Source organism: Bubalus kerabau, chromosome 9 (genome assembly GCF_029407905.1).
Source record: "Bubalus kerabau isolate K-KA32 ecotype Philippines breed swamp buffalo chromosome 9, PCC_UOA_SB_1v2, whole genome shotgun sequence".
In the NCBI taxonomy this organism is placed as follows: domain Eukaryota; kingdom Metazoa; phylum Chordata; class Mammalia; order Artiodactyla; family Bovidae; genus Bubalus; species Bubalus kerabau.
This window is the reverse complement of record NC_073632.1, coordinates 70,359,912-70,374,316: the sequence shown is the minus strand read 5'-3', so window position 1 is coordinate 70,374,316 and position 14,405 is coordinate 70,359,912. Positions and strand designations below refer to the sequence as shown.

Genomic DNA, 14,405 nt, shown 5'->3' with positions numbered 1-14,405 from the left:
GCCTTTCTGAAAAGATAGATAAAATCACTTTGTTTACAAGACCTGCACGTATTCCGACTTTCTGATTATCTGCATCACCTTTTTAGGCAAATCTGGGAGCGATCACTGGGTTGGGAAGATCCCCTGGAGGAGGCCATGGTAAACCACTCCAGTGTTCTTGCCTAAGGAAGCCCATGGACAGAGGAGCCTGGAGGGCTACAGTCCATGGGGTCACAAAGAGTCAGACATGAGTGAGCAATTAAGCACAGGGAGCCCCAAAGATATACAATATGCATTTACAATATTTTATGGAGCATTTTGAGTTTCTGATAATTTTCTGTAATCATTCTCAATATTTGATTTTAAAAACCAAGGAACAAAAGCCTAAGTTATTTCACTTATAAGTAGGGCCTGATTAATTTTTTGTTATATGAATATGAAAAAGAAATATTTTATCTCACTAACACAAAATCTCTAACTTATAGCTTACAAGAAAATGCCCCAAGATGTATCCCTGACTTTCCAAGTTCTTTTGAATCATAATTGAGCCAGATAAATCTAATTATAATGAGTCATATTTAGCTATTTTAAAAAAAAAAGATTTTTTTCCTCTAGACCTTTTGAAGTGAAGTCTCCGTGAATGTTTCTTACATGATCATATGTCTTTGGTTCTTTTGAATAAACTAACTTTCTAACAATTATACCAAAATAATATACTTCGAAATACAAGTTTATTTTCTTGTAATTTGTGAGTCCAATTTCTACTGATTCTATTGTCTAACTTCATGAGACTTTCACTTGTCTTACAAGAGAATTAATCTCTTTATCACAACAGAAATTTGTACTAATTTTTAAGAGTGATTTATAATTTTATTAAACAGTGACATTTTGAAAATTTTTGTCTCTTCTGCAGCCCATCTTCATTGCCCTTTCCAACCTGTGGACTAGCTTTCAAGATGAAACTGTCTTGATTAGCATCCTTAGTAATTTAACTACTCATCTTGAGCCATTCCTGGGGGCTCATGACCTGTTCTTTCCTGAGAAAGTGATACAAGTTCTTCTTGATGGAGTGACTGTGAAAACTGATGTGTGTAGAATAAAAGAGCACATAGGTAATAGAAATCATCTATTATTTCCTCTTCCTGTTAAAATTACCTCTAGAATAAAGTCACTCTTTTGTTTTAAAATTTTCAGCTTTTATCTTTCTGATAAAGTTTTGAATATCTTTCTTGATTATAAGACTACTAATGTTCATTATAGAAAATGTAGAAAACTAAATATATAAACTGAAGAGTCTGCTATCCAGCAATAACCACTGGACCATAAAGAAGGCTGATGCTGAAGAATTAATGCTTTCTAACTGTGGTGTTGGAGAAGACTCTTGAGAGTCCCTTGGACTGCAAGGAGATTCAACCAGTCCATCCTAAAGGAAATCAGTCCTGAATATTCACTGGAAGGACTGATGCTGAAGCTGAAGCTCCAATACGTTGGTCACCTGATGCAAAGAGCTGACCCACTGGAAAAGCCCCTGATGCTGAGAAAGATTGAAGGCAAAAGGAGAAGGGGGCAGTAGAGGATAAGATGGTTAGATTTCATCACCAACTCAATGTACATAAGTTTGAGCAAACTCCAGAAGATAGTGAAGGACATGGAAGCCTGGCATGCTACAGTCTATGGGGTCACAAAGAGTCAGACATGACTTAGCGACTGAACAACAATAATCATTCCTGATGTTATTAGTGTTTTGGTTAAGAGTGATTTCATGTGCTTATGGGTTTCAGTTGTAATCTTAGTGATTTTGTTAATTGGTTTGTAGTAGAAAAGGATGTTAATCCTTGCTCTATTTGTGCAAACAAAGCTCCACTTTTTCAGGGTGCTTTTTGCCATATATCTACCCCAGATTCAGGTGGAAATTTATGAATCAATAAATGTTACTCCTGTAAAATTGAGCTTATTTTAGACCCTTTAAGAGATGCACTGATTCTTATAGAAAGGCTGTCTTTACCAATAAACTTCTTTTTATATTTGTAGCCCCTTCTATAATTTGAGTTAAATACAACTCAAAATTCATAAGAAATGTCAAAATAGAGTTTGGGAATTAAATTGTTGCCTAAAATGGAAAGTTTTTTGAGAAAATGAAATTAAATAGTTTACTCTTTAAATTTCCTTTTCAAATTCTATGTTTTTGAAAGTGAAAAATAAAATATAGTGGTAACACTCACTCTTAAACTGCTAGAATATGTAAAACCTGAACACTAAATCAGAAAGACTTTAAAACATCCTCCCAGTTAAAGTTTTTCCTACTCATGTCATTTTAAAACAGCATATCTATGCAAATACTAAATGAAATTGAAAAGTTAAAGCCACTTCAGCAGTAGATATTAAATTCAACCATATTGGCAAGACGTGTCATCTCGTACTATAAATCAGAATGGTTTATGCACTAGAACACAATTTATCAAGTCACTGCTCCAGTGAATTGGGAGACCCAGTGTTCTTCTGAAAAAATTTAATTTATACTTGCCACATCTCATCACTGTTTGAAGCTTTCAGGCACATCAGGAAAGAAGAGGGAAGAAGGTTTGTTTTTTTCTAAAGTGTGCATTTACTTCCAGCTGTAGCCACAGGGTCGTTTATAGTGTCTACTGTTTGGATACAGAGCCAGAAACAGAAGTGTAGGTAGCATTGCAAAAGCAAAGACGCCCAGGCATCAGTGCTTTGTAAACGCTCTTTTTTATTTGTGTAAAAAAAGTAGCAACATGAAGAAGACTTTTTACAAGTGTGAAGAACAAAAATTGCACTCCTTCTATCAAAATTAAGTTACTGAAAGATGTTTTTGTGACTCTTTCTACTCATTCTCAACCATTTCAAGAAGGGACGGTCCTAGTGTATGAGCATCGTATTCAAAGTATTTTGTCACCTCGCATATTATGTTCCTAAGAGCTATGCTGTTAGTTAATTTATTTCTGTTTTAGTCACATAGCAGCCAGTCTCTTCTGCTCATTTACCCAATGAATAAGGTTTTTCTTGTACTTCTCTTTCATTTTAGAAGATAAAGTAAACGTGGCAGATTTCAAAAAACTGGAGTGGCTTTTCCCAGAAACAACAGCCAATTTTGATAAATTATTGATTCAGTATCGGGGATTTTGTGCTTACACTTTTGCTACAACAGATGGTCTTCTCCTTCCAGGTACATCATTGGAAATAATGCTGTTCTCCCTTCTCCAATTTTTTTTATTTAAATGAAGTGTGCTTATTGTCACTCATTCACTTTGTAAAACTTAATGGAATCTAATGTTGAACTAGGAAAGGAGCTACAAATGTGATCCAAATGAAGTATTTATCTTTGAAGCGCTTGCAGTATAACCTGATAAACTGACATAAATAAGTTACAATGCAAGTGATAAGTGATGGAATGTATATAATGAAATATAAGTGCTGCAATGTCATAAGAGGGGGATGACTCATATGTCAGTGAAGGATTCCAGAAACATTATATGGCATTCCTAAAATATGTCATTTTCCAAAGTGATTACTTGAAAGAGCAACACTAGTGTGACTGATATGTTTATTAAAAAATATTCTTTGTCACTTTATGGCTCTATTCCATTAACATAGATCAGTATTTCTGTATAAGTCAGATCCCACTAAAGAAATGGCCAGTATTTTATCAAGTCAAATTCCCCTATGAGGTATATATATATATATATTACTGGAGCTTCTCCAAAACAAAGTAAATCAGAAATTGAGAGGAAAATAAATTATTATTCAAAAAGTGCCATGTGAATTAGAAATAGAATCATTATAAAGAATTATTGGGATTGTATATATGTGGGGTAGAAAACATACACTTTGACTCATTTTTTTATGGTAGTAGATTTTTTTATTATGGGAGTAATAAAAGGTTTACCTTGGGGAACTGAGAGAATAGTATTCTGAGGTCCCATGAGGGTCACTGATAGTGGAGAGAAACCAAACAAGAGCCATGAAGAAATGAAAAGCAATGGAATGGAGGTGGTTTCTTTCTTCTCTGTTCTGTTTTTTCCTTCCCTTTCCTCCTCTCTCCCCAATTTCTCTCTCTCTCTCTGTTCACAAATACAAAAGGAAGGGAGTCATGAGATAGACAGAGAGAAACATGGATGCAGAGTGAAGAGAGCAGTACCACCACGTGCCTGGAAAAGCTATGGACGGAGGAGCCTGGTGGGCTACAGTCCATGGGGTTGCAAAGAGTCGGACACGACTTCACTTTCACTTTTCATTTTCATGCATTGGAGAAGGAAATGGCAACCCACTCCAGTGTTGTTGCCTGGAGAATCCCAGGGACGGGGGAGCCTGGTGGGCTGCGGTCCATGGGGTCGCTAGGAGTCAGACACGACTAAGTGACTTCACTTTCACTTTCACTTTCATGCATTGGAGAAGGAAATGGCAACCCACTCCAGTGTTCTTGCCTGGAGAATCCCAGGGACGGGGGAGCCTGGTGGGCTGCCATCTATGGGGTCGCACAGAGTCGGACACGACTGAAGCGACTTAGCAGCAGCAGCAGCAGCAGCACTTGGAGAGCCTGGTTTCTAGTCCCCATTGTCTATTAGTAAACAGGGTAACTTTGAGCAAATCTTGTGCTTTGGACCTCATTTTCCAGGTCCAGAAAAGGAGAAGGACCAATTAGGAAATCTCTTTGGTCCCTTCCAGCTCCCATCAACTATGATTCTAAGAAACGGGGAGAATGAGAAAAGTAGACAGACTTGTGGGGCTTTGGGTTTTAGCATCCTTTCTGAATCAGCTAGTCTGGAGACTTTATTTCTGCTTATTCCATTGCTTCTACGTGTACATTGTTTTCTGGGCAGTAGCCACCTACACTGCCTGGGAGGAATGCTCTAGGAGTCTCTCCTTCCTCAAGACTGCAGATCACAGGGCTTGAGTCCCCAGGTGATGCTGGGGCTTACCTGACAGAGTCCTTTCAGATGACATCGTTGACTTTGTTGTCTGCCCCTTCTTCCCTTGCACACTGCTCCAGCCCCACTGGCCTTCTTGCTATTCCCACACATTCCAAGTCCATTTTTCACCTCAGAGCTTTTGCACTGACTATTCCCTCTACTTGGACCACTCTCCCCCTCACCCTCACATAGCTACATACCTTGCTCCCTCATCTTATTCAGCCTTCTCTGTTTACCCACTTTAAAATATCAATCCCACCCTCCTTCCTTTGACTGTTTAAACTGCTTTACTTTAACCTGTTTACTTACTTGTTTTCTGTAGCACTGATCACTTTCTGGCCTATGCTATATTTATTGATTTGTTTTCACTGTATTCTCAGTGCCAAGAACAGGGTCAATAAATATTTGTTGAATAAGTGAAAGAATGAGTAATTAAGAGTGTTACTGTTTCCTATATAATTCCCACAAACTGTGGATACTTATAACCCATATTATATGTAGTATCTTTTCATAGTGGGAAATACTTCCTAACATGCAAATGTGCATTTTGGGAAAAATGTCTCATTTTTGTAGTTCTTACCAAATTATTTTTAAAACAATGCTTCTAGTAGTTGGTTTGGTTTAAGGAGATTTGAAAAACCTGCTAGATGACTAAGTGGCTTCCCATAGAAGATTTTTAAGCAACTTATATCTGGATAGTGAACTATATTTAGATAAAATCATAATTTAAAGCTTAACAATATGGTACTTCCCTAGCAGTCCAGTGGTTAAGACTCCACGCTGCCAATGCAGGAGGCATAGTTTCAATCCCTAGTCAGGGAACGAAGATTCTGTATGTGGCATGGTGTGGCACCCCCCCCCAAATTAAAAATATAAAATAAATTTCTTTTGAATTTTACATAAATATAATTTAACAAAATGTGTACCTTAAAACTGCTAGTTGTAACATTTTAGCTAAATAAAGACATATGATGTGTTAAAAATGGAGTATGAGGGAAGGGTTCTATGAGCATATTATAAACATAGAATCACTGAGTATTTCCTGTCTAATTTAGTTTATTTTCTTAATTTTCAGGAAATCCATCAATTGGAATTTTGAAATATAAAGATAAGTATTATACTTTCAATACCAGAGATGCTGCATATTCGTTTGCAGAAAATCCTGAAAATTACATTGATATAATTAGAGAAAAAGCCAAAAGAAATGCAGAATTGATTCAGCTACTGGAACTTCATCAACAGTTTGAAAGCCTTATTCAGTATTCTCAGGTAAGCAGGGTTGGCATTTTAAGAATTTATGACATTTAAAAATGTAGTTGATAAAAAAGTTGCATTTTGTTGTAGAATGCTCCCCAAGTCCAGGCAGGAGACATGGTCAGACGAGGGCCTTTACAGGTTATCTGAAAGGCGTTTACATCCAAAGATGGAAACTAAGGAAATCCACAAAAAGTAAATGAAAACAAGATAAGGAGTCAAACTGATGAATTAGACTGGAAAAAATCTGGAAGGACAAGACTGCTGCTGCTGCTGCTGCTAAGTCGCTTCAGTCGTGTCTGACTCTGTGCGACCCCATAGACGGCAGCCAATCAGGCTCCCCCGTTCCTGGGATTCTCCAGGCAAGAACACTGGAGTGGGTTGCCATTTCCTTCTCCAGTACGTGAAAGTGAAAAGTGAAAGTGAAGTTGCTCAGTTGTGTCTGACTTCTAGCGACCCCATGAACAGCAGCCTACCAGGCTCCTCCGTCCATGGGATTTTCCAGGCAAGCGTACTGGAATGAGGTGCCAATTGAGATAAATCATTGAAACTACAGTATTTCCTTGTCTAAAACTGAAGTAGCTCAGTACAGGTAATACAGGTGATAACTCACGTTCAGAGGTGTGAAATCATTTAACAAGTTTAAATGGCAGTAGTCTGAAAGGCTGCAGAATGAATCTGAAGGTGTGTTTCTGTGTGAATTGGTGCCTATCCCCTAATTCATTCAACAGACATTTCCTGAACTGCTTGCCATGTGCCAGGCATGATTCTTGGCACAGTGAACAAAGCAGGTAACAATCCCTGCCTGCAGGAGTTCCCATTCTGCTGTTGTAGATCCTTGTTTTCTTCTTGCCTCTCATTTTCACTGTTCCAACTTTTAATAACTCTGTCATCCTCTCTGGTTTAATTTACCGCTTTTAAACTCACTAAAGTAAAATCCTGCAAGGCATAATTTATGAATTTTTTTTAATATGTATCAACATTCTAATGATCAAGCAGGTGGGTTTGGGCTGGACTAACTGGGTTGGCAAGGACCCCAGCAGTAACTGGTAGGAGGAAGATGGGGCTGGTGACTGTGAGCACAGAGGGTGGTCTGAATGCTTGTGCAGGGAGACTGAGAAGCAGCCAGGGATGACATGGTTGAAAGGGATCTGCTGTTGGCACTCTTGCTCTGACACCCCTCTGCCAGTCTGTTGATGTGACACTGCAGCTGTCCTTTTAAGGTAGCAGGAAGACAGGGAAAGACTAGACTCAGATAATCAGAAAGGTATGCTGAGTGTGGATATCTTTTCTATTAAAGGACAATTTCCTCCTATATTCCTGGTTTTCCCTTTCTGTGTATTTAATCCTTCACTAACCTTCACTACCCTTAGAAGTGAGTATTCCCTCTACATATTTCAATACTATATTCATAATTTTTACTTGCCATTTACTTGTATTGATATAATATTGTTATCTTTCAGCATCTTTTTATCTACTTAATTATATCATAAGGTCATTTTGAAGGCAGAAATTATATCTTATGCTAAATAGTAGGCATTTAGTAAATCATCTGTTTCTTGATCTGGAGAAAGAAGTTAATCTATTTGCCCTCCTCTTCTCTAGGACTGGAGTTTTTTAAGCCTCTCTACCTGCTCCAGCAGCCTCATTTCCAGCATAATCATAACTTGTTTAGCCTGGAATTATTGAATACTCAATATTTTAATACTGTAGTGAGCTTCTGGGTGCTTTGGCAGAAAAATGAATCTATTTAACTAAAATGGATAATAATCTGCTGTGTATACATTGTTTAAGATATATTCTAAAGGTGTTCTGATAACTTAAACAAACGATTTATACCTAATACTTAATAGCTATTCTAAGCTTCAATCCATTTCCAATAAGGTATTCACTTATGCTTCAATTGTGAAAATTGGAGAGGGGCATTTGATTTGGGAATGAGTGATGTTATGTTTTCTCCTTTCAAAATATACCTCCTACATTAAGGAGGTATAAAATAAAATTGGGCACAAATCCACAATGCCCGGGAAATTAATTACATTTGGCTTACTTTAATTATGAGCTTTTCTTTTTTTTTTCTTTGCTGATATTTACAAGTAAGTTTCATATTCTTCTTTTTCTAATGTTTTGTTAATTTTAGCTAAATATTTTAGTTATCTGTAAAACAATGTTTTTTTAATAAGTATTAATTATAAAACTCTACTTCTTTAGATGAAAGAGGTTGACAAACGTTATATAAAACCAATTACAAAATGTGAAACTGGCACTCAGACGGATACGCACTTGTTGCCACCAACAATTGTGAGATCATATGAGTGGAATGAATGGGAATTAAGAAGAAAAGCTATAAAATTGGTTTGTAACAATATTATCTTCTAAATTATTTACAGTTGGAGAATTTTGAAGAATTTTAATCTGTTATTCATAGAGTTGGTATGCTAAATGATTTACATGAAATAGTGAGTTGCACAGTTTTTTTGCTAAAATAAAAATAATTAGCATAATTTATAAATGTATAGCTTTACAACATTATCTTCTAGTATTAAGCATATGTAGAAATATAAAAGCATGAAGCTGCTCTCAAATTTTATCAGTCAGCAACTATAACAGTAATAGTTGCTATCCTTCTGTCTCTATATTGATCTATATAATGGTTTTAATCTATTGTGCCAACCTATGGGATGCTAGTATTTAAAGACTTCCAGCTTCTTCTAGGAGAAGGCAATGACACCCCATTCCAGTACTCTTGCCTGGAAAATCCTATGGATGGAGGAGCCTGGTGGGCTGTAGTCCATGAGGTTGCTAGGAGTCGGACACGACTGAACGACTTCACTTTCACTTTTCACTTTCATGCATTGGAGAAGGAAATGGCAACCCACTCCAGTGTTCTTGCCTGGAGAATCCCAGGGATGGGGGAGCCTGGTGGGCTGCCGTCTATGGGATCGCACAGAGTCGGACACGACTAAAGTGACTTAGCTTAGCTTAGCTTCTTCTAATCATTTAAAGCATACTCTTCTCCTTTTTGGACTTTCTTGAGAAGCAGAATACTACCTCTATTATATTACAGATACATTCTCCTCTTACTGTCAACTTGTTCTTTCCAGACACTTGACACGCCTGTCCTTCTGATTCTTAGTCATCTTAATCACAGCAGGTACCTACCCTTGAGGGCTTCCCAGGTGATGCTAGTGCTAAAGAACCCGCCTGCCAATGCAGGAGACATAAGAGATGCAGGTTCAATCCCTGGGTTGGAAAGATCCCCTGGAGGAGGGCATGGCAACCCATTTCAGTATTCTTGCCTGAAGAATCCCTTGGACAGAGGATCCTGGAGAGCTATAGTCCATGGGGTTGCAAAGAGTTGGACATGACTGAAGTGACTTAGCACTCAGGCATGCACCTACCCTTGAAGTCTGTCTTTAAAACTTTCATCCTTATCTGACTCAGTGGAATTACCTCCACTAATCCTTTTTATGGCATCTTGTCATTTTAAACAGCAAATACAGTGTGAAGGAACAGACCTCTTTTATCTGTAGCCTTTTCTCAGTATATTTTATCCATCTCTTCAACTGAAATAAGGTATGGAAATAAACGAAGACTACTCATGAGAGAACAGAGGCTATTTATTTAAAGATTGCTGTATCCAGGGAGTCAGTCACCATCACTTGCATTGGGCAGGGACTCAGAGTTGGGGAGAGGAGTGAAAAAGTTTTATAGTGAAAAAGGGGGAGGCTTGGGTATTCCTCTGGAGGAAGTTGACAGGAAACTCAGTTCAGTTCAGTCCCTCAATCATGTCTGACGTTTTGCAGTCCCATGGACTGCAGCACACCAGGCTTCCCTGTCCATCATCAACTCCCAGAGCTTGCTCAAACTCATGTCCATCAAGTTGGTGATGCCATCCAACCATCTCATCCTCTCTCATCCCCTTCTCTTCCTGCCTTCAATCTTTCCCAGCATCAGGGCTTTTTCCAATGAGTCAGTTCTTTGCATCAGGTGGCCAAAGTTTCAGCTTCAGCATCAGTCCTTCCAATGAATATTCAGGACTGATTTCCTTCAGGATAGACTGGTTTGATCTTCTTGCTGTCCAAGGGACAGAAAACAAGAGGCAGACTAACTAGAGGTGGGCTAACTAGCAGCAGGGCATCTCATGTGATTGGCTTAGTGAGCATTAGGCTTTCTCTGATTGGCTCAGAGTTGGAAGGGGAGGCAGCCAAAAAAAAAAATAGGGCTGTTCTGAGCTGATTGCTACAGCTACTGAGGTTGTGGTTTATCTTCTGAGACTGGTTGCTGCAGAGGTTGTAGGTTAGAGTTCTGTTTCATATAAGGTCCAGCCTATGTCTGTTTGTATATTCAGTCTCTCTTGTCACTAACCATATCAATTCCCTTGTTATCCTCTCTAGTGGCAACTTTTCAGCCCCTGATTTCTCGAGATGAGAAAGCTTCAGCTTCCTGGTGTATCTTCCAATCATGGTCCCATTAGCATTCTCACCAGTTACTCTTTTGTAGTTCTTGAAGCTCCCATTCCCTGTATTCTTTTCTGTTATCTACTAGACTTGCATGAAGTCATCAGATGTGTACTGGGTAGCTTACTTACCCTGCTGCTTTGTTCTTCAGAAACTAATAGTCTAGTAGGTGACATTGATACATTTCTGTTAAGTGGTTTAACAGAAGTGAAATAAAAATTCTATCCCATTGACATAGGTGACTTATTAAGTTGACCTTGAGATACAGATAGGCAATGGAGAAGAGAGGAGTGATGGTTAGACAGACTGTGAGAAGTAACTGTTAGATCTGGGCTGGAAATTTTAAAAAGAGAATGGAGTGTTCAGCGGGGCGGAACTTTGTACTAACTGGATTCTCTCTTCTCATTTTTCAGCTTCATTCTGATCCCCACCTTAGACCAAATTACCCCTAGATTTGCAGCATGTTGAATGCCAGCTCCCCATATATTACCCAGTACAACTTGTTGATAAGACAAAACTGAGTATATGGCTTACAGTGGTGAGGGAAACCATCCCTTCAGCAGAGCTTTGCAGAGTCTTGGAGTGAGGAAGAGTAAGGTCAGGATTTATTGAGACTTCGAAGTTTAGTTGAGGGTAGGTGTTCCAATGCCTGGGATCAACTGGGGGATGGGTTGGGGGCTTGAATTGGGTTGGGTAAAGATCATGAACAAGCAGTCCAGGATTGATGGAAGTAAGCAAGGTGAATCCGAAGGCAACTGATACAAAGAGTCCTAGGGTTTCTTCTCTGTGTTAATGCTTACTACTGAACAGTTGATGCGTCTTTCAGGATGGTCTATAATGAAGTCAAGTGATTTGCTTTGGCAAGAGATGCTCAGAATAGTAAAAATATGCTAATGAAGACATAGGAATAGTAAAGCCCTGCTAATGTAGACAATAAGTTGTAGGCAGAAGTAGTTCTCCATCATCTGCAGTATCTCAAACTCTGAAATGTTTCCTCTAATTCTAGGTCTGTCCTTCTTAATGCACATGTTCTAATCCCTTCTGAGTTTTTTCCTGGGGCTTCACCACAGCTTCAGTAAAACACTTATTCTCCTTTATATAAACTCTTCCTTGCTTCCCAGCTGGAGTAATCTGTTTAACCTCATGTTTACTACTAATCTGTAAAAGGAGTAAGGAAAATGTAGAATAATATAAAATATTATCTGGAAACATCTGAGCATTTCAAATTAAGTGTTGGGTGAAGCTCATTTAAGTAAGACAGTGGAAATCTTAAAATTTTTGTTTTTTAAACAAATAAACCAAGAATGGTAGGGGAAAAAAAATCCAAGTGGTATGACTCTCAAAGTATAATAATGAATTGAACTCACTGTACATTTGAATCTGTACATTTTCTCTTTAGGTTTTTATGTCCATTTTCATTAATCTATTTTCCTACTTCTCAGCAAAGGGTATTTATTTTCTAACATGCTCTAAATTGTCTAATATTTTAATGTTTTGTAGAAACATGCTGTGTTGTAGGACTAATTTCTTTGTGGATGGAGAGGAGGGGAAAAAAAAAGGCAGATATTAGCTATTCAGTTCAGTTCAGTTCAGTTCAGTTGCTCAGTCATGTCCAACTTTTTGCGACCCCATGAATCGCAGCACGCCAGGCCTCCCTGTCCATCACCAACTCCCAGAGTTTACTCAAACTCATGTCCATTGAGTTGGTGATACCATCCAGCCATCTCATCCTCTGTCGTCCCCTTCTCCTCCTGCCCCCAATCCCTCCCAGCATCAGGGTCTTTTCCAATGAGTCAACTCTTCTCATGAGGTGGCCAAAGTACTGAAGTTTCAGCTTTAGCATCAGTCCTTCCAGTGAACACCCGGGACTGACCTCCTTTAGAATGGACTGGTTAGATCTCCTTGCAGTCCAAGGGACTCTCAAGAGTCTTCTCCAACACCACAGTTCAAAAGCATCAATTCTTTGGCGCTCAGCTTTCTTCACAGTCCAACTCTCACATCCATACATGACCACTGGAAAAGCCTTGACTAGACGGAGCTTTGTTGGCAAAGTAACGTCTCTGCTTTTGAATATGCTATCTAGGTTGGTCATAACTTTCCTTTTATTAGCTATTACCTTAGAGTAAAAAGTAGATATTAACTAGTATCTTAGAGTATTTTATTTGTTCTTTAGAGGAATGTTCATTCCAGTGTAATTCTCTTTCTACTTAGGCCAATTTGCGTCGGAAAGTTACTCACTCGGTACAGACTGATCATAGTCACATGAGAAGAGAAAACTGTTCCCAGGTGTACCCTTCAAAGGATGTTGGTACGCAGTCCATGAGGGAGGGCAGCAGCCGAGTGCCCCGGCCCCAGATTTACATAGCTGGTCTCCGCGGGGGCCAAACTAAGACCACCTATGGAGTCAAGGTGAACTTAACTAGAGCGGTTGATGAAACCTAGTTAGAGACCTAGTTTTTAATGTAGATGCCACAACTTATGAACAGTGGCAAATATTTAGGAGTATGTTTGCATCCGTGAAAATTCACTGATTTTGGGGGGCTGGTACATTCATTGGTGGTATGAATGTTTTTGGATTCTCATTTATATGCACTGTCAAACTCCTACAAAAAAGGAAACATTGTTTTCTGTAATACATTTTTCATTCTATTAAAATTGAAAAGTAAAACTCTGTCCATTCCTCTTTGACTTCTAAGAAAACGTTTGGCAGCATCGAGACTGAAATTATTAGATATTAATGTATTAACATATGATTAGATATTTATATATATAATATTATTATGCTTGGGATGGAAATTTATTTAGATAAGTTTTTATACATTAATATCAGATTATTATGCCTGGGATAGAAGTTTATTTCTAAAATCACAGTTAATGTTGAACATTAAAAATTTTAAATGTAGTTAATAGTTTCAGCTTCATTAGCTATCCAATGTAACATGAATTAAATTGGTATAAGATTTCATTAATTTGGAACAGTTAGAACAAAGGCCCACATGATGTTTTTATTTTTATTTATCCCAATTGAGGTCTTGATTTTAATAATTCAGTATTACTTTACTCAGATTATTTTATCTTTTATCTAGCACAAATTTGTTGAACACTTCTTCATTTTTTTTAACCTCTCATTTCTCTTTTCTAATTGTAATAGTACTTAAAATGTAATCCTAAATCATAGTTGTGATCACATGATGTCTTTTAAAATCTGGAAATTTTACTTGGAGTCTGGCTTATGGCCACTTGAAAAGACTGGAATATCTGGCAGCACTTGGTCAGCCTTCCGTAAGTAGTGGCTATGCCCTTCTTTTGTAGGGCAGGTGCATCTGGTTGCAATGTAAGGCAGTGGGGGCAACTCCGGCCGCCTTACGGGGCTCCCGCTTCACTCCTTTGCCCTGTTTGCCTGACTCCACAGGCAGCTGTGTTTCAGGCCTCTGTGAATTACTGAGAGCTGAATTTTAGATCCGTTGTTTTGTTACTGCCTTACATACTCCCAAGACACATGGATGGGTAATGAAGACTCTCAGATGGATGGGCTGTTAAAACTTGCCTCAGCAGTTGGGGGTTCATTTATATTTAAAACATTTTTTTTACTTATGTGACTCTTACTAAGGGGTTTGTATAGTTTGTTTTCTATACAGGTTAAATGTTACTTATATTAATAACATGATATGCTTCAAAATCCATTTCCCACATATATTATAGAGGTAAACTTCAAAAAACAGATCTTCTTCTAAGTTGTCACGATTTTCATACCTATGGTTTAATTTTTTAATTGAAG

The 14,405-nt window shown here is 38.1% G+C and overlaps 1 protein-coding gene across 4 annotated transcripts in view; it reads left to right on the top strand.

Moving 5' to 3' along the window:
• The window catches only part of CFAP206 (cilia and flagella associated protein 206), a 61,301-nt gene extending 47,937 nt beyond the window's left edge, over positions 1-13,364 (top strand). For all 4 annotated transcript variants that reach the window (XM_055535526.1, XM_055535528.1, XM_055535530.1 and 1 more), the window contains 5 exons: positions 893-1,091; positions 3,029-3,169; positions 5,989-6,182; positions 8,379-8,522; positions 12,839-13,364. In XM_055535526.1, coding sequence (XP_055391501.1) covers positions 893-1,091; positions 3,029-3,169; positions 5,989-6,182; positions 8,379-8,522; positions 12,839-13,069 — 909 coding nt within the window. In that variant the 3' untranslated portion in view covers positions 13,070-13,364. The remainder of the gene's footprint in view (positions 1-892; positions 1,092-3,028; positions 3,170-5,988; positions 6,183-8,378; positions 8,523-12,838) is intronic.
• The last annotated feature ends 1,041 nt before the right edge of the window (positions 13,365-14,405 follow it).